The sequence below is a fragment of the Equus caballus genome, chromosome X (assembly GCF_041296265.1).
Source record: "Equus caballus isolate H_3958 breed thoroughbred chromosome X, TB-T2T, whole genome shotgun sequence".
NCBI classification, from domain to species: domain Eukaryota; kingdom Metazoa; phylum Chordata; class Mammalia; order Perissodactyla; family Equidae; genus Equus; species Equus caballus.
Window position 1 is genome coordinate 101788331 of NC_091715.1, and position 20973 is coordinate 101809303.

The following is a 20973-nucleotide window of genomic DNA, read 5'->3' on the forward strand; positions in this document are numbered from 1 at the left end:
AGCCTCTGTCAATATATTGGTACCTATTCTCCAGGAGTGGTTATCTGTAGTGGAGTATTAACTTGTACTTACAGGTAAACACATATATTCATATATTGCACATCTATTCACATTCACATAATCTTCAAAATTGTAATCACGGTATACATACTTTAGCTTGCTTCCCCATTTAATGTTATTCATCTTGATTATCATATGCATTTCATTGGTTACTGTGGTTTTGGCTTTTAAAAATGTTTTTGTGTGTGTCCATTTTTAAGTGAAACCTCTGTTGCTGTCTTGTGTCCATCTCTCTGTTGGTTAATACACGTGCTCATATTTCAAGCTAGTTGCTTTCAGCTTTACTAAATACTTACTAGATGTTGCCGTATAGCTCTCGAGAATGGCTATATGCTCACCGGTGGCACCCATCACTTCCCCTTTCCCAATTCATGCTCCTAAGGGGGAGGTTGTTTTCCTGATCCCAAACATGGCCCCTGGAGTCAGGCAAATAGACCAGATGAATCTGGCTCTGTCTCTTAGTAGTCGTGTGAACCTGGAAACATACTTAAGATCCTTGAGCCTCAACTTCCTCAGGTATAAAAGAAATCCTGACTCCTAACTCATGGGAGCATTGTGAGGAGTTCAAGGGGAAACCACCCTCAAGGACCCAGCATGGTATTTGGCCCATCATCCACAAGACCAATGTTTGCTGCCTTCCCATCCTAAATGCTTCCATCTCTGACCAAGAGGAGGTTTCTTACCTGAATAGCATTTCCATATTTTAATATTTGGGAGCATAGTGAGGGAACCACACACACTCGTCTATGCTGTGTAGGAAATTTGGTGCCATCTCTGTGATGTGCAGTGTAATGAAGCTGGGCTGGGGAAAAATGCTCATCTTTTCCAGGGAATAATTGTGCTTCTCCTGTCCTCTGTTGGTGCCCTCTGTGTCACATCCGATGTGCACATGATCTGGAGTCTGGGACCTACTTGAAGCTCCAGAAAGAGATGACTAGGTGTCTACAGGGAGGGACAGACATATCTGCATATCATAGACGTATCTGTGACAGTCATATGGCAGACATATCACAGACAGTCTACCTGCTCCTTGGTACAGGCATCTACCATGGACTCTGTCCCTCATAGACTGTGATCAGATGAAGACCAGGTTCTGAGGAAACAATGATAGGAATTAAGAAAATCTGCATTGCCTCCAGCTGACCAACCAATTCAGGATCATCCTGCCGTTGGTGTCCTCTAGCCAAAAGACCACCAGGAACACAACTTTTACCAAACAAAGTTGGACTTTTTACTCATTGCAGTGAGGAAGAATGCACACCCTGGAGACCCATGGGCTGTCTCAACAAGAGGGCGCTGGAAATAAAGTATTATATCGTTTGGGCTTGTGTGAGGTGATTTTGGAGAGGGTTCAAGGAAGTGGGAGATTGCTCTATATTGAATGTTGTTCAGGAAATGGAAATAATTCTATGTTTGGATATATTAATACATTTTATCTGAAAAGAGAGAAGACTAGAGCAGGACCAAAGTGATAATTGGTAAAGAAGCATCAGTCACTCATATTATCTGGGGAAGAGGGTATTTGGTCATTTTGCAGTTTGGATGGTGATCTTCATACATCATCTCGCATAGTTACCATTTTTTACGTATGGTGAGAACATTTAAAATCTACTCTTTTAGCAACTTTGAAGTATACAATACAGTATTGTTAACGATAGTCACCATGATGTACAATAAATCTCCAGAATTTATTAATCTTATAACTAGGAGTCTGCACCTTTTAACCAGCATCACCCATTTCCCCCACCTCCAGCCCCTGGCAACCACCAGTCTACTCTCTGTTTCTATAAATTCAGCTTTTTAGATTCTGCATATAAGTGACACCATACAGTATTTGTCATTTTGTGACTTACTTCACTTAGCATGATGCTCTCAAGGTTCATCCATGTTGTTACAAATGCCTGAATAATATTCCATTGTGTGTATATATATATACGTATATATACATGTATGTATATATAAAATATATACTATGTATAATTATATATTATATACAAAGATATAAATATATGTGTGTATGTGTGTGTGCATATATATATAATATTTTCTTTATCCATTCATTTGTTGACTGACACTTAGGTTGTTTCCATGTCTTGGCTGTTGTGATTAATGCTGTAATGAGCATGGTGGTGCAGATATCTCTTCAAGATACTGACTTCATTTCCTTCAGATACATACCCAAAAGAGGAATTGCTGAATCATATAGTAGTTCTATTTTTAATTTTTGAAGTACCTGCATACTATTTTCCACCGTGGCTGTCCCAATTTTCATTTCCCCCAACAGTGCACAAAAATTCCCTTTTCTCCACATCGTTGTCAGCACTTGTTACTGTAGAGGAGGAAAACAGTTCCTTTAGCCTCTAGGTCCTTCTGGCTGCTCTAAGAATTAAATTGTCATGAGACAGAATAACAGGAGAAAATCAAAAAACGTTTAATAACATATATACATGGGGGAAACCCAGGAAAACTAAGTAACTCACCAGCATTGCCGAAGCCACCACCTTAAATACCATCTTCAGATAAAGACAAAGGAGGATGTTGAGGGTAGTGCTTTGGGACTTCAAAGGGGAGGAAGGCAATTCCCATGGAGAAGAAAATCCAAATGTTTGTGAAACAAGTGTTGACTGTGCCTTCTACAGACAATGTGACCTGAGAGACAAACTTTGATAAAAAAATGGGCTTAGCAAGGACCATCCCAGTTTGCCAATACTCAGAGTTATCTGTGGTGATGGTCTGTCCTGGGATATGCCTTCTATCCTAAATTCTTTTAGGCAGTTATGGGGAAGGACAAAGTTTCCTTCAGAGTTTTTTGGTCCTTAAAAATAATCAAGGCAAAGAGATACATTTTGGGGTGGCTACTTCTGATCCTCCACATTACCTCTTGTGTTTTTGATAGTAGCCATCCTAACAGGTGTGAGGTAATATCTCATTGTAGTTTTGATTTATATTTCTCTCATGATTAGTGCTGTTGAGCAGCTTTTCATATACCTGTTGGCCAATTGTATATCATCTTTGAAAAAATGTCTGTTTAGGTCCTTTGCCCATCTTTTACTCAGATTATTATTTTTTGCTATTGAGGTGTATGAGTATCTTATATATTTTGGATATTAACCCCTTGTCAGATATATGGTGTGCAAATATTTTCTTCCATTTCATAGATTGCCTTTTTATCTTGTGTTTGTTTCTCTTGCTGCACAGAAGCTTTTTAATTTGATGTGGTCCCGCTTGTTGCTTTTGTTGCTTGTGCTTTTGGTGTCATATCCAAAAAATCATTGCTAAGACCAATGTCAAGGAGCTTTTTCACTATACTTTTTTCTGGGAGTGTCTTGGTTTCAGGACTTACAATTATTTATTTATTTATTTATTTTCAGGTGTACATTGTAACATATTTCGAATTACGTGTAGATTACATCATGTTGACCACCCAAAGACTAATTGCAATGCAACACCACACACATGTGACTTTTCACCCTTTTCACCCTCCTCCATCTCCCCTTCCCCTCTGGTAACCACTAATCCAATCTCTGTTGCTATGTGTTTGTCATCGTTTCTATCTTCTACTTAGGCTGAGATCATACAGTATTTGACTTTCTCCCTCTGACTTATTTCACTTAACATAATACCCTCAAGGTCCATCCATGTTGTCACAAATGGCTGGAATTCATCATTGCTTATGGCTGAGGAGTATTCCATTCTGTATATATACCACATCGTCTTTATCCATTTGTCCCTTGACGGGCACATAGATTGCTTCCAAGTCATGGCTATTGTGAATAATGCTGCGATGAGCATTGGGGTTCGTGTATCTTTATGCATTTGTGTTTTCAAGTTCATTGGATAAATCACCAGCAGTGGAATAGCTGAATCATATGGTAGATCTATTCTTAATTTTCTGAGGAAACTCCATACTGTTTTCTATAGTGTCTGCACCAATTTTCACTCCCACCAGCAGTGTACAAGAGTTCCCTTCTCTCCACATCCTTTCCAACACTTATTGTTTCCTGTCTTGTTAATTATAGCCATTCTGATGGGAGTGAGGTGATATCTCAAGGTAGTTTTGATTTTTGTTTCCCTGATAGTTAATGATGTTGAACATCTTTTCATGTGCCTGTTGGCCATCTGTATATCTTCTTTGGTGAAATCTCTGTTCAGATCATTTGCCATTTTTTAAATTGGGTTGTTGGTTATTTTGTTGTTGAAATGTATGAGTTCTTTGTATATTTTGGATATTAACCCCTTATCTGATATATGGTTTGCAAATATCTTCTCCCAAGTGTTAGGTTGTCTTTCATTTTGTTGATGGGTTTCCTTTGCTGTGCAGAAGCTTTTTAGTTTGATGTAGTCTCATTTGTTTGTTTTTTCTTTTGTTTCCCTTGCCCGTTCAGACATGATATTTGAAAAAATGCTAAGTCCAATGTCAAAGAGCATACTTCCTAAGTTCTTCTTCTAGAAGTTTCATCATTTCAGGTTTTACATTCAAGTCTTTTATCCATTTTGAGTTGATTTTTGTGCATGGTTTAAGATAATGGTCTACGTTCATTCTTTTGCATGTGGCTGTCCAGTTTTCCTAACACCATTTTTTTGAAGAGACTTTCCTTTCTCTGTTGTATGTTCTTGGCTCCCTTGTCAAATTAGCTGTCCATAGATGTGTGGGTTTATTTCTGTGCTCTAGATTCTGTTCCATGGATGTGTGTGTCTCCTTTTGTGCCAGTACCATGCTTTTTGGTTACTATGGCTTTGTAGTATATTCTCATATCAGGGAGTGTGATACCTCCAGCTTTGTTCTTTTTTCTCGGGAATCCTTTGCCTATTTGGGATCCTTTGTTGTTCCATATAAATTTTAGGATTCTTTGTTCTATTTCTGTGAAAATGTTGGAACTTTGATAGGGATTGCATTGAATCTATAGATTGCTTTAGGAAGTATGGAAATTTTAACTTTGTTAATTCTTTCAGTCCAAGAGCACAGAATATCTTTCCATTTCTTTGTGTCTTCTTCAATTTCTTTCAACAATGTTTTATAGTTTTCGGTGTACAGATCTTTCACCTCTTTGGTTAAATTTATTCCGAAGTATTTAATTCCTTTTGTTGCAACTATAAATGGGATCGTGTTCTTAATTTCTCTTTCTGCTACTTCATTGTTAGTATATAGAAACACAACTCACTTTGTATATTGATTTTGTATCCTTCAACTTGACCATAATAATTTATTATTTCTAAAACGTTTTTAGTGAATTCTTTAGGGTTTTCTATATATAAAATCTTGTCATCTGCAAATAGTGACAGTTTCATGTCTTCTTTTCCAATTTGGATCCCTTTTGTTTCTTTTTCTTGCTTGTTTGCTCTGGCTAGGTCTTGCAATAATGTGTTAAATAGGAGTGATGAAAGTGGGCATCCTTATCTGGTTCCTGTTCTTAGAGGAATAGCTTTCAGTTTTTCTCTGTTGAGAATGATATTTGCTGTGGGTTTATCATATATAGCCTTTATTATGTTGAGGTATTTTCCTTCTATACCCATTTTATTTAGAATTTTTATCATAAATGGTTGGTGTATGTTGTCAAATGCTTTCTCTGCATCTGTTGAGATGATTATGTGATTTTTAATCTTCATTTTATTGATATGGTGTATCATGTTGATTGGTTTGCGAATGTTGAACCATCCCTGCATCCCTGGAATAAATCCCACTTGATCCTGGTGTGTGATCTTTTTAATGTATTGTTGTATTCGAGTTCCTAGTATTTTGTTGAGGATTTTTGCATTGATGTTAATAGTGATATTGGCCAGTAACTTTCTTTTTTTGTGTTGTCCTTGTCTGGTTTTGGTATCAGGATAATTTTGGTTTCATAGAATGAGTTAGGAAGTTTCCTCTCCTCTTCAAGCTTTTGGAAGAATTCTTCAGGGAGAGATATTAAGTCTTCTTTGAATGTTTGCTAGAATTCACCAGGGAAGCTGTCTGGTCCTGGACTTTTATCTTTTGGGAGGTTTTTGGTTACTGTTTTGATCTCCTTACTCGTGATTGGTATTTTCAAATTCTCTACTTCTTATTGATTCAGTTTTGGGAGGTTGTATGATTCTAAAAATTTATCATTTCTTCTAGATTATCCAGTTTGTTGGCATATAGCTTTTCACAGTATTCTCTTATAGTCTTTTGTATTTCTCAGGTGTCTGTTGTAATTTCTCCTCTTTCATTTCTGATTTTATTTATTTCAGCCTTCTCTCCTTTTTCTTGATGAGTCTAGCTAAAGATTTGTCAATTTTATTTACCTTCTCTAAAAACCACTACTTGATTTCATTGATTTTTTTCTTTTTAGTCTCTATTTCCTTTATTTCTGCTTTGATTTTTATTATTTCCTTCCTTCTGCTGATTTTGGACTTTGTTTATTCTTCTTTTTCCAGTTCCTTTAGGTGCAGTGTTAGGATGTTTGTTTGGGATTTTTCTTGTTTGTTGGGGTAGGCCTGACTTGCTATAAACTTCTCTCTTAGAACTGCTTTTGCTGTATCCCGTAGATTTTGACATGTTGTGTTTCCATTTTCATTTTTGTCCAGGTATTTTTTGATTTCTTCATTGATCCAATCGTTGCTCAGTAGCATTTTGTTTTTTATCCACATTTTTGTGGCTTTTCTGATTTTCTTCCTGTGTTTGATTTCTAGTTTCATACCTTTGTGGTCAGAAAAGAGGCATGGTATTATTTCGATCTTCTTTAATGTTTTGAGACTTGTTTTGTGGCCTAATATGTGATCAATCCTGGAAAATTTTCCATGTGCATTTGAAAAGAATGTGTATTCTGTGGTTTTTGGATGGACTGTTCTGTGTATATCTTCTAAATCTATCTCATCTAATGTGTTGCTTAAGGCCAATGTTTCCTGATTGATCTTCTGTTTGGATGATCTATCCATTGGTGTAAGTGGAGTGTTAAAGTCCCCTGCTATTATTGTGTTATTGTCTATTTCTACGCATATGTCTGTTAATAATTGCTTTATATATGTAGGTGCTCCTATGTTGGGGGCAGAGATATTTACAAGTGTTATATCCTCTTGTTGGATTGTTCCCTTTATTATTATGTAGTGACCTTCTTTGTCTCTTGCTACAGATTTTCTTTTGCAGTCTATTTTGTGTGGTATAAGTATTGCTACCCCAGCTTTCTTTTCTTTCCCATTTACATGATGTATCTTTTTCCATCCTTTCAGTTTGTGAGTGTCTTTAGGTCTGAAGTGTGTCTCTTATATTCAGCTTATATATAGGTCTTTGTTTTTATCCAATCTGCCACTCTATGCCTTTTGAATGGAGCATTTAGTCCATTGACATTTAAGGTAGCTATTGATAAATATGTGTTTATTTCCATTTTGTTACTTTTTTGGGGTGTTTTAGTAGTTCTTTGTTCCGTGCTTTTTCTCTTGCTCTCTTTCCTTGTGGTTTGATTGTTTCATTTAGTACTATGTTTGATTTCTTTTCTTGTACTTATTTGTTTATTTATTATAGGTTTCTGGTTTGTGATTACCATGAGGTTCATACATAATATCCTACATATATAGCAATCTATCTTGAGTTGATAGTCTCTTTAGTTTGACCTCTTTCTAAAAGCTCTTCTTTTTTACTCCCCTCCTCCCACATTTTATGTTTTTAAAATCATACCTAATCTCTTATTTTGTGTGTGTCTGTCCATTACCATCTTATCATTGAAATAGGTAATTTTAGTCCTTTTGTCTTTTAACCTTCATATTGTCTTCATAGGTGGTTGATCTGCTACCTTGACTGTATTTTTGCCTTTAACAGTGATTTTATTGGCTGGTGGGTTTTTTGGGATAATTTTCTTATTCCTATTTTGGTCTTCTCTTTCCCACTTAAGTAAGTCCTTTCAGCATTTCTTGTAGAACTGGTTTCTTGGTGATAAACTCCTTTAATTTTTGCTTTTCTGGGAAAATCTTTATCTCTCCTTCCATTCTGAATGATAACCTTGCTGGATAGAGTATTCTTGGCTGTAGGTTTTTTCCTTTCAGCACTTTAAATAAGTCATGCCACTCTTTTCTAGCCCATAGGGTTTTGGCTGAGAAGTCTGCTGATAGCCTTTTGGGCTTTCCCTTCTATGTCACTTGTTGCCTTTCTCTTGCAGCTTTTAGAATTCTGTATTTAATTTTGGACATTTTAATTATAATGTGTCTTAGTGTGGGCCTCTTTGGGTTTATCTTGTTTGGAGCTCTCTGTGCATCCTGTACTTGGATGTCTGTTTCATTCCTTAGATTAGGAACATTTTCAGCTATTTTTCTTCAAATATATTCTCTGCTGATTTGTCTCTCTCTTCTCCTCCTGGGACACCTATAATATGAATGTTAGTGAGCTTGATATTGTCCCAGAGTTCCCTTAGACTGTCCTCATTCCTTTTAAGTCTTTTTCCTTTTTTCTGTTCAGCTTGGGTGATTTCCTCTAGTCTTTCATCCAGCTTGCTGATCTGTTCTTCTGTATCATCTACTCTGCTATTGTGTCCCTCTAGTGAATTTTTCATTTCCAGTATTGTATTCTTCATTTCTGATTGGTTCTTTTTCATATTTTCTAAGTCTTTGTTGACGTTCTCACTCTGTTCATCCAGTCTTCTCCCAATATGAGTAAGCATCCTTATGACTTTTTGTTTGAACTCTTTGTCAGGCAGATTGCTTATTTCTGTTTCACTTAGTTCTTTTTCTGGGGTTTTGCCCTCTTCCCTTTCTTGGAACATATTCCTTTGACTCCTCACTATGCCTCTTTCTCTGTGCTTATATCTATGTATTAGGTGGGTCAGCTACGTATCCTGATCTTGGAGAAGTGGCCTTATGTATGAGATGCCTTTTGAGGCCCAGCAGTGTGCTTCCCTCTCGTCACCAGTCCAAATGTTCCAGGAGTGACCCCTGTGTGGTCTACTTGTGTCCTTGTGCTGCTGCAGAGTTGCTCTTACTGCAGGTACCCAGGAGTTTGGCTTTCCCTCCCTGGCCAGCTGTTTGTAAATTTGGTTTGGGGAGCCCCAGCACTGTTGGTGAGAAGGTCTAATAGCACAATCCTGTTGCAGTTTTCATGTTAAATGAGTAGGCACCCAGTGCTGCTGGTTGCTATGCTCAGGGGCTTATAATTGCTCTAGGCCTCAGGCCTGCAAGGCTGTCATTAGCTCTCTTAGGATTGCAACTGAGTGGGTCTGGTCCCAGGCATGGGAGCACCCAATTGTTTCAGGCTTTGGAAATTGGGGCTGATCCCCTTTATAGCTGTTTATGAAGCACAGGTCTCCTGCCACTGATAAGCCCCACCACCCCAGGACCACATACCCCTTCAACACAGTCCTGCCCCATGCACACTTCCAAACTCCCTGGAGTATACGAAATTGACCAACTGCACAGGCCTGCACCTCTCCACCAACTCCCCCAACACAGACCCTGCCCCATAGATGCAAACACACTTGCCTGCCTGTAGAGGATCGAGGCACCCAGACTATGCAGACCCACAGCTAGCCTGAGGGCTTGCTGTTAGGTGGGTCCAGTCCCTGGGGCAGGCTGCCTGCCCTTTCTGAACCGCATTGAATCTGTGCTCTATTGGGTGTCACAGACCCCTGGGCTAACAGGCCACAGGACGAACTCCAACAGCATCTGCCAGTGTTTGTGTCAGCACGCCTGTACTAGGTCACAACAATGGCTACCACCAATGTCTCAGTCTCTGGAGAAGTTTCACCTCTCCCTGAGATGCACCTGGAGCCTATGAGGTGAGTCTCTTTTCACCAAAGGACTGTCCACCTTTCTGGTGATTTTAGGTTGCTCTCTAAGATGGGTGAATTTGCGCCTGTGCTCTTTAAGTGCTGGCTTTATTCTGGTGATGTCCAACAGCTTTTCCAGCATTATTCCCTATTGCACTTAATAGTCAGTGAAGCCAGATATTATGAAACTTGTCTCAGTTGTGCTGAGTCTAAAGGATGCTTATAGCAGTAATGTGCCCTCACTAAGGTCCCCACTCCTTCAGGGAAGGCTGCCTACCTTAGGTTGGCTCCCTCCAGGTCAACCGTGAAGCTCTGCAGCTTGTGAAGGTGGCTTTTTTTCTCTCCAGAAGGAATTTCTTCTTCTTCTGCCTCAATCAGGACTGTCACTTTTTGTGGGGGTTCTTTTTATCCAGTTCTCAGTTCTCTCTCTGGAGTAATTTTTCCAAGAATAGTTGTAACCTGGTTTTGTTCATTGGATGAGGTGAGTTCAGAGTCTGCTCAGGCCACCATCTTGATGAGATCTCTCTAATACATTTTGCGTTAAATTTTGTGAGTGGTGTAAGTTAGAATTTCATTCTTTGGCATGTGAACATCTAAACACCATTTCTTAAAGAGGTGATCCTTTTCCCATGAAGTATTCTTGGCTCCCTCATCAAATTTTAGTTGACTGTATATGCATGGGTTTATTTCTGGGTTTCTATTTTGTTGCATTGGTCTATGTGTATGTTTTTATGTCTGTACCTTATTGTTTTGATTAGTCTGAATTTGTAATATACTTTGAAATTAGGAAGTGTGACATCTCTAGCTTTGATCTTCTTTGTCAAATTACTTTGAGTATCCAGGGCTTTTTGTGGTTCCATATGAATTTTAGCATTGTTTTTTCTATTTCTATGAAAAATGTCACTGATATTTTAATAGAGATTACACTCATTCCTTGGATTTTGGGCGTTAGTATAGATATTTTTAGAATATTATTTCTTCCCATCTATGAACATGGTATATCTTTCAATTTATTTATGTCTTCTTCTGTTCCTTTTGTCAAGGTCTTATAGTTTTCAGTGTCTAGATCTTTCACCTCATTTGTTAAATTGATTTGTAAGTAGTTTCTTGTTTTGATGCAAATGTAAATGGGATTGTTTTCTTTCTATCTTTCTTAGATATTTTTAATGTATAGAAACACAACTGATTTCTGTATATTGAATTTGCACCCTGCAACTTTACTATGTTCATTGTGATATTGTTTTTTATCTCATTTCATGATGGTCACAAAGTGACATTGATGTTGGTGTTTTGTGTAATGAGTTTTGTTCAATAGGAGAACAACACAATCCAGCTGTGAGTGCCTGGTGACATCATGATGGATAATGGCTGGGAGGAGAGTAAGGGAAACTTGAGAGGCTGTGCATATCCTCAATGAGACAGACAGAGATTGCTGTTCTGGACAAAGCCAGCTATAGATGGAACCAAGAAGAACAACCAGACCAGTTATACAGAGGTAAAGGCTCTACAAATTTTTGTTCATCTGAGCTTATGGTGAGCAAAGTAGGGCACCATTGTGCTAGAAGGTAATGGAAACAGGGCTCAAATCCAGATCTGCCTCACTTCTGTGCCCAGGTCCTTAGCCAGTACATTTCATGCTATCCTCTTTTAAAGATGAGGCCAGTACAGGGGAAGGTACTTAACCTGTCCTGGGGGCCATTTTCATGTAAGGAAGTCTGGCAACAGGCTGATCCTAGACTGTGGTAGCCAGTTAAGGCTGAGGATCAAGATAGATTAATTGTGGTGTGGCTATTCATGCTTGTACATTGCACTATCACAAACGCCTGGGATTGGTACAGAGGAAAGCCTGTCATGTTTGAAACCCTTTTCTTCTCATGCTCAGTTTAGTCCTCAATATACTATATGATGTGCACATCATACTTTCAAGAGTAGAAAGTGAATTTCCCTTCCATTGTGGACATTCATCTCTGCTCTTTAAAATAACACACTGTGCTCATTCTTTCTGCCAAATCATATCTTCTCTCAGCACCTGAAAATAGAATGTCTCAATGGGAGGTCAAGGACTCCTTTGGATCCAGCCATATTTGTTTTGAGAAAGTAATGGACATCTTTTCATATGCCTGTTGGCCATTCGTATATCTTCTTTGGAGAAGTCTCTGATCAGATCTTTTGCCCATGTTTTAAGTGGGTTGTTGGTTATTTTGTTGTTGAGATGTATGAGTTCTTTGTATATTTTGGATATTAACCCCTTATCTGATATATGATTTGCAAATATCTTCTCCCAATTGTTAGGTTGTCTTTTCATTTTCTTGATGGTTTCCTTTGCTGTGCAAAAGCTTATTAGTTTGATGTAGTCCCATTTGTTCATTTTTTCTTTTGTTTCCCTTGCCTGGTGAGACATGGTTCTTGAAAATAGGCTGCTAAGAGTGATGTCAAAGATTGTACTGCCTATGTTTTCTTCCAGAAGTTTCATGGTTTTGGGTCTTACATTCAAGTCTTTAATCCATTTTTAGCTGATTTCTGTGCATGGTGTAAAATAATACTCTGTTTTCATTCTTTTGCATGTGGCTGTCCAGTTTTCCCAACACCATTTATTGAAGAGAAAGGCAAATCAAAACCACAATGAGATATCACCTCATTCCTGTCAGAATGGCTATAATTAACAAGACAGGAAACAAGTGTTGGAGAGGATGTGGAGAAAAGGGAACCCTCATACACTGCTGGAGGCACTGTAAACTGGCGCAGCCACTATGGAAACCCACTATGGACTATCCTCAGAAAATTAAGAATACATCTACCATATGATCCAGCTATCACACTGCTGGGTATTTAAGAGAACAGCCCTCTACTCCCTCCCCTGGCAGCAGTGATTCAGGGAAGGATCCCCACAATGGCCTGCATGCCTTGAGAAAACACGTGTGGCTTCCTTGAGTAGTTCGGCATGAGTAGGGAAGACAGCCAGCTTGTTATGTGCTTGTCTCCCAGTGGACATGGCTTGTGTGCCCATGAGTGGTCCCAGCAGGGGCAGAGAGGGTGGATCAGATTGCTTCCTGACTATCTACCAGCATATCTAGCATGTGTGCCCCTCTCCCTCCCTGCACATTGGCAAGGTCTTTCCAACATTTGGGATAGTATACAAAACAGATTTTCCTAGCTGGGGTGGGGAGCTCTGACCTGAGTCTTCAAAACACACCAGCCAGCACCAGAAACTAGAGGCTGAACAGCAAGTAACAACAAAAATCTGTCTCTCCTTAACCTGTGCTCCCCCCAGTGGTGGCAGGTGGACCTGTGACCAGAGGCTTCAGGATTGACAGCAGAACCAGTGCCCCTACCCCCAGTGGCAACGCCCCAGACATCAGCTCCACCAGCAGTGGGGACAGTGTAAAATTCCCTCGGTCCCCAGGCCCCTGGCAGGGACAGTGACACCCATGAACCCAGAACCCCTGACAGTGATGCAAAAAGCAACCCCAGACAACCCAGGAACAGCAGCACAGGTGGTGTACCAGACAGCAGCACCTGAGCCTGTGCAGAGCCCATTGAGTGGCAGTGGAGGACCATGAGATTCCGATGACCCTAGAAGTAGTAGAAGTGCTCACAGCCTGGTGACCCTGAGGGTGACCCTTGAGACTAGAGCAAAGGCACCAGCAACCCTGAAGGCCCAAGCAGCAAATGGAGGGCACCGATGATGCCCCTGGCAGAGGCAGCAGAGAATGGAAAGTGTATTCTCTCAAATACAACCAGTAGCAGCACAGACCCAAAGTAACCAAAGCCATGCCCAAATAAGAAATGTGGTTACTACCACAAATATGCCAGGATAGGATTGACTCATCAAACACCGTGAAGAACTAAAGTAACACAGCAGAATAGAAGGAGAATGAAGCTCTCCAGAAACCAAACTTGAAGTGACAGAAGATCACAATCTGATTGAAAGAGAATTCAAAATAGCTATCGTCAAGAAACTCAATGAGTAAGAAGAAAAGTCAGAAAGATACTTTCGTAAGCTCACAAATAAAATTAGTAAACAGAAGGAGCACTTCACCAAAGAGATTGAAACTCCAAAAAAAGCCTAACAGGAATTCTGGAGATGAAGATCAAAATAAATGAGATGAAAAAAAATAATGTAGAAAGCATTGACAATAGAGCAGACAATATGAAGGACGGAAATAGTGAGCTCGAGGACAGAAATGTAGGAATGAGTCAGATGGAAGAAGAAGGGAATTAAGATTATTAAAAGATGAAGAAATTCTTCAAGAAATATCTGACTCAATTAGGAAAAGTAACATAAGGCTTATACGTATCCCAGAAGGAAAAGACAGAGTGAAAGGAGCAGAGAGCTTATTCAAAGAAATAATAGCTGAGAACTTCCCAAGCCTGGGGAAAGAACTGGACATGCAAGTACTTGAAGCTAATAGAACTCCTAATTACATCAATGCAAAAAGACCTTCTCCAAGGCATATGATATTAAAACTGTCAAAAGTCAGTGACAAGGAAAAACTATTGAGAACAGCAAGGCAGAAGAAAATAACCTACAGAGGAACCCCTATCAGACTTTCAGCGAATTTCTCAGCAGAAACCCTATAGGCTAGGTGAGAGGTGAATGATAGCTTTCAAAAAACTGAAAGCGAAGAATTATCAGCAAAGAATACTCAATGCTTCAGATATGATGGAGAAAAAAAAGGTTTCCCAGACAAAGTGGAGTAAGTTCATTGCTACTAGACCCGCCCTACAAGAAACATTGATGAGAGCCTTCTATCTGAAACTAAAAAGCAAAGGTTAAAAAACCTTGAGCGAGGAGATAAATAGAATCAGAAAATTGCAGCTCTATATCAGAATAGGTTAGAAAACAATTAATTATAACATAAAAGATAAAGGGAAAGAAAGCATCAAGAATAGCTACAACCAATACAATTAGCTCACAGACTCACAACAGAAAAAACAAGAATTTGTGACAACAAAAACATAGAAAGGCAAGAGGAAAGGGACAGAAATTGCATAGCCTAACAGAGATAAGAGGCTATCAGAAAAAAAAAAGACTATCTCGTCTATGGGATCTTTTATACAAACCTCATAGTAACCACAAAACAAAAAATCAGAGCAGAGTCACAAAGCACAAATAAAGACAAAATAGACAAATCATCACAGAAAACCACCACACTGAAATGGCAGACAGAAATACAAGGAAAACCAAACAATGGAAATATAGAACAATCAGAAAACGAGGTAAAATGGCAGTATTTAGTCCTCATATATCAATACCCACCCTAAAAGTAAATGAGTTTAATTCATTAGTTGAAAGGCACAGAGTGTCTGGATGGATTAAAAATCAAGACTGAACAATATGCGGCCACCAGGAGGCACATCTCAACTCTAAAGATAAACATAGGCTCAGAGTGAAGGGATGGAAGATGTTACTCCAAGCAAATGGCAAGGAAAACAAAGCAGGTGCCACTGTAGTTCCACCAGACAAAACAGACTTGAAGGTAAAAAGAATAACAAGAGACAATGATGGGCATTATGTAGCGATAAACGGGACATTCCAAGAAGAAGTCATAGCACTTATTAATATATATGCACATAAGAAAGTAGCATCAAAGTACCTAAAGAAACTATAACAGAACTAAAGAGAGAAATTTACAGCAACACAATAATCGTAGGAGACTTCAACACTCCACATATGTCAGTGGATAGATCAACCAGACAGACAGTCAACAAAGAAACTGTGGACTTAATGAAACACTAGACAAGATGAACTTAATAGGTATATGTAGAACATTTTATCCAAAGACTGCAGAATACACATTCTTCTCATTCCTCAAATGAAACATTCTCAAAGATAGACCATATGTTGGGAAACAAAATAAACCTCAATAAATTCAGAAGATTGAAATCATATCAAGCAGCTTTTCTAATCATAATGATATGAAACTAAAAATCAATTACAAGAAAAAAGCTTGGAAAATCACAAGCATGTTGAGACTAAAAATATGGTACTGACCAATGACTACATAAGTGAATAAATCAAAGGAGAAATCAAAAAATCCCTAGAGACAAATCAAAACCAAAACACAACATACCAACTTTTATGGGATACAGCAAAAGCAGTACTAAGAGGGAAATTTGAAGAAATACAGGCCTACCTCAAGAAGCAAGAAAAATCTCAAATAAGTAATCTTAAACTACGCCTAAAGGAACTACAAAAAGAAGAACAAAGACCAAAGTCAGTACATGTAGGGAAATAATAAAAATCAGAGCAGAAAGAAATGAAATAGAGACTAAAACAGCAATCAAATAGGTGAATGAATCTCAGAGCTGATTCTTTGAGAAGATACACAAAACTGACAAATGCTTAGGCAGATTGACTATGAAAAAAAGACTGAAGATTCAAATAAAGAAAATCAGAAATGAAAGAGGAGAAATTACAATGGATACCACAGGAATATAAAGGATTATAAGAGAATACTATGAAAAGCTATATGAAAACAAATTGGATAACCTAAAAAAATGGATAAATTCTTATCATTCAACTTCCCAAAACTGAATCAGGAAGAAATAGAGAATCTGAAAAGCACGACCACAAGTAAAGAATCGAAACGGTAATAAAAACCTCCCAGAAAACGAAAGTCCAGGACCAGATGTCTTCTCTGGAGAATTCTGCCAAACATCCAAAGAAGATTTAATTCCTATCCTTCTCAAACTATTCCAAAATATTGAAGAGGATGGGATGCTTCCTCACGCATTCTGTGAAGCCAACATTACCCTGATATACAGACCAGAGAAGGACAACACAAAAATGAAAATTAAAGGCCAATATTGCTGTTGAACATAGGTGCAACAATCCCCAACAAAATATTAGCAAATCGAATGCAACAATACATTAAAAGGGTCATGCACCATGATCAAGTGGGATTGATTCCAGGCTGCAGGGATTCTTCAACAACTGCAAATCCATGTGAGACACCACCTTAACGAAATGAGGAATAAAAATCACATGATAATCCTAATAGGTGCACAGAAAGCGTTTGATAAGAGCCAACATCCATTTATGATAAAAACCTTCAATAAAATGAATATAGAAGAAAATGACCTCAACATAATAAAGGCCACACATGACAAACCCACAGCCAACATCATGCTCAACAGTCAAACACTGAAAGCTATTTCTCTGAGAACAGGGACAAGACAAGGATGCCCACTCTTGCCACTCTCATTCAACACAGTACTGGAAGTTTTAGCCTGAGCAATTAGGCAAGAAAGGAAATAAAAGAGATCCAAATAGGAAAGACAGAAGTAAAACTGTCACTCTTTGCCCATGACATGATTCTATATGTAGAAAACACTGAACAATCCACCAAAAACGCATTAGAAATAATCAATGAATACAGTAATGCTGCAGGTACAAAATCAACATACAGAAATCACTTGCATTTCTATACACCAACAAGGAACCAGCAGAAAGAGAAACCAAGAATACAGTCTCCTTTACAATTGCAACAAAAAGAATAGAACACCTAGGAGTAAACTTAACCGAGGGGGTGAAAGACCCCTACACAGAAAAGTATAAGACATTACTGAAAGAAATCAAAGAAGATATAAACAAATGGAAAGATATTCCATACCCATGGAAAAGAAGAATAAGCATAGTTAAAATGTCCATATTACCTAGAGCAATCTGCAGATTCACCGCAATCCTAATCAGAATCCCAATGACATTCTTCACCAAAATAGAACAAGGAATCCTAAAATTGATGTGGAACAAAAACCCCGAATAGCCAAAGGAATCCTGAGAAAAAAGAACAAAGCTGGAGGTATCACACTCCCTGACTTCAAAAAATACTACAAAGCTATAGAAATCAAAACAGCATGATCCTGGCAGAAAAAGAGACACACAGATCAATGGAACAGAATTGAAAGCCCAGAAATGAACCCACATGTCTACGCACAGCCAATCTTCGACAAAGGAGCCAAGAACATATAACGGAGAAAGGAAGGTGTCTTCAATAAACGGTGTTGGGAAAACTGGACCGACACATGCAAAAGAGTGAAAGTAGACCATCAGCTTACACCACACACAGAAAATAACTTGAAATGGATTAAACACTTGAGTGTGAGACCTGAAACCATAAAACTCCCAGAAGAAAATATAGGCGATACACTCTTTGACATCGATCTTAGCAGTACCTTTTAGAATATGACGTCTGACCAGGTAAGGGAAACAAAAGAAAACATAAACAAATGGAACTACATCAGATTAAAAAGTTTTTGCAAAGCAAAAGAAACCATCAACAAAATGAAAAGACAATCCACCAACTGGGAGAAAATATTTGCAAATCATATATCCAACAAGGGGTTAATTTCCAAAATATATGAAGGACACATACAACTCAACAACAACAAACAACAACCAAATTAAAAAAGGGCCAGAGAGACATTTTCCAAAGAACGTATTCAGATGGCGAAGAGGCATATGAAAAGATGTTCAACATCACTAATTATTAGGGAAACTACAATGAGATCACTTCACACCCCTCAGAATGGCTACAACTAACAAGACAAGAAGTAACAAGTGTTGGAGAGGATGTGGTGAAAAGGGAACCCTCATACACTGCTGGGGGGAGTGTAAGTTGGTGCAGCCACTATGGAAAACAGTATGGAGATTTCTCAAAAAATTAAAAATAGAAATACTGTGTGATCCAGCTATTCCAGTACTGGGTACTTATCCAAAGAACATGAAATCAATACTTCAGAAAGATATATGCACCCTGAAGCTCATTGGAGCGTTATTCACAATAGCCAAGACGTAGAAGCAATCCAAGTGCCCATCAGCAGATGAATGGATCAAGATGCGGCAGATATACAGACAACGGAATAGTATTCAGTCATAAATAACCAAAATCTTGCCATTTGCGACAGCATGGATGGACCTTGAGGATATTATGCTGAGCGAAATAAGTCAGACAGAGAAAGACAAGTACCATATGATTTCGCTCATATTTGGAAGATAAACAGACACACAGATAAGGAGAATAGACTAGTAGTTACCAGAGGAGAAGGGGTTTGGGGGTAGGCAAAAGGGGCAGAGGGGCACATATGTATGGTGGCAGATGAAAACTGGACTGCTAGTGGTGAACACGGAGATGTACACCTGAAATTTACACGATGTTTTAAGCCAATATCACCCCAATAAAATACTTTTTTTTAAAGTTAACTATGTTTGTCAGTGTTTTGTGCGATTGCTGCTTCTTTGCATTTTTCTCTCCCTCTTTTGAATGTCTTTTCCAAATTGTCTAAACTGAGTGAGAATTCCTATTATGGTCATAAGCAAAGCCCATAAAAGTATGTCCAATAATTAAGGGAAGGCTGGGTGAAGCATTGGGAAGAGTAAAGGCTTTGAGTTCAGAAGACGTGGGTTCCAGTTTGGGCTCAACAAGTGAATAGGAGCATGACATGTGGCAGTGTGGGACATTAAGGACTCTGAGCCCCAGGATTTCCATTCAGGGAGTGAGGACTCTCCCTCATAGAGTTCTTGTCAAGATTTATTGAAATCACAAGGCAGTGAAGGTCACACAGGTGCTATAGGCTCAGCCGTGCCCGGGATCTGAGGCTCAAGCTTCCTCAGCTGTAAAGAAGAAAATACCATGTGGACTTGGTAGTTATGTCAAAGGGATTAAATGTTATTGTGTAGTTGAAAAGTTAAGCCATGTCATATCATGCACTCAATTAATGAGAATATAAAGAATGACGGTACGTCACCAGAGATCAACGGAAACTTTTGCTTCCTTCTTGAATTTTTTTACTATTTTCAAAATTCACTTAAATATTTTGAAATATAGTTAAAGGTATTTCAGAAAGCAAATTATATAACAGCTTTCAAACTTGCAATTCTACCTCTCGAAGTTTCTTTTCGTCTTTACCACGTAAAAGCATGTCTGTTAAAAATCACTGACGGTCAGGACGGTACTCTCATGGTATCCTTTAGAGGAGGAAGCATCAATCCACAGCCTCCACAGCTTCTTTAAAGCACGTTTCCCAGTTGTCTGTAAACCCACTCTGCAGTTCCATTGCTGAACAGCCCTGTGTCCTGAGCATCACCCTCAAAAGTGGAAGAGGCGAATCTGAGGGAAATCTTCAGATAAGATATTTGAAAACTTCAGAGGCTTCAGTGCACTGTGTGAAGCTACAGGCAATGAGAAATTTTGAGCTCACAGTCTTTGGTCCCCTTTCTCATGAAAAGTGCATCTGGAGAGGGTAAAGTCATTGGAGTTACTGGATGCCTAATGATAATCAAACCAGTAGGGTGTGTCTGAAACTTCTCACAGGGAGTGGAGTTTCAACTGAGATCTGAGGCTAAGGAGGCTTTAGGCAGCAGAAGACGAAAGGGTGGAGACCTGCCCAGAGATAAGAGGAAGGAAACACCTTATAACCCGGTTCACCCCTTGGGAAATCCAGTGTAGAGATCTCTTATCCAGAAGTTTGGCATGCTGGGAAAAACTGTGACACTTAACAGGACAATTACAGAAAGTTCCTGAACTCCTTCTGCCCTCCTGGCTCCCAGCTCTGGCCTGTAATCTCCACCAGCACTCTAAGAGGAGTGTGATCTTATTACTAGGGTTTCTGTCTGTGAAACCATAGAGAAGAAGAAAATTGTTAGGGAAAGAAATTTGAGCGTCTTTTATTTTACATGTTCTTTCACCACTCACTATGCAAAATAACTTTTAAAAGATTTTTCTTACCTTTTAGCAAATAATACTTTTCACTGGAGAAAAGTCAGAAATTAGAGTTCTGTGCCGTCTAGTGAACATATCCAGACTGGCAGCTGGGATGTCACTTAGCAGGATGCTTTGGAAGGAGGGAGCAAGGTCCCCATCAGAGGAAACTTTCTGGAAGATTTTGTGGCAAATGAAGCCTTAAAGGTGAGTTAGAGCCCATGTACATTTAAACCTAGTGGGAAGAACTTCTTTTCAGCCCCTCCCTCCCAACTATGACCAGAAACCTATATGACTGTGATTGAGAGAGAAAAGCAATGTGAAAACTATGTAGCTATAGATATATACAGTTAAGCTGCATACACACATATCGTGTTTGTCACGAAACTCCCAACCATGCGTATACTACAATGGTATAAAATTTTACAGCAGTTATTTTTCTGATTTCAAAGTAATACATTTATTTCAAAAACTAATGCAGTGTAAGAATGCCTATTTATTAG

The 20973-nt window shown here is 38.7% G+C and overlaps 1 protein-coding gene across 10 annotated transcripts in view; it reads left to right on the forward strand.

Moving 5' to 3' along the window:
- LOC111771476 (nuclear RNA export factor 3-like) overlaps window positions 1-20973 on the forward strand; it is a 69246-nt gene that overhangs the window by 35489 nt on the left and 12784 nt on the right. For 3 of the 10 annotated variants that reach the window (XM_070258272.1, XM_070258271.1, XM_070258270.1), the window contains one exon: window positions 11070-11262. The exons of 4 other annotated variants lie outside the window; for them this stretch is intronic. In XM_070258272.1, coding sequence (XP_070114373.1) covers window positions 11181-11262 — 82 coding nt within the window. In that variant the 5' untranslated portion in view covers window positions 11070-11180. Of the gene's footprint in view, window positions 1-11069; window positions 11263-20504; window positions 20678-20973 lie in introns of all 10 variants that reach the window. 3 more of the 10 variants (XM_070258279.1, XM_070258281.1, XM_070258280.1) reach the window with 2 other exon arrangements.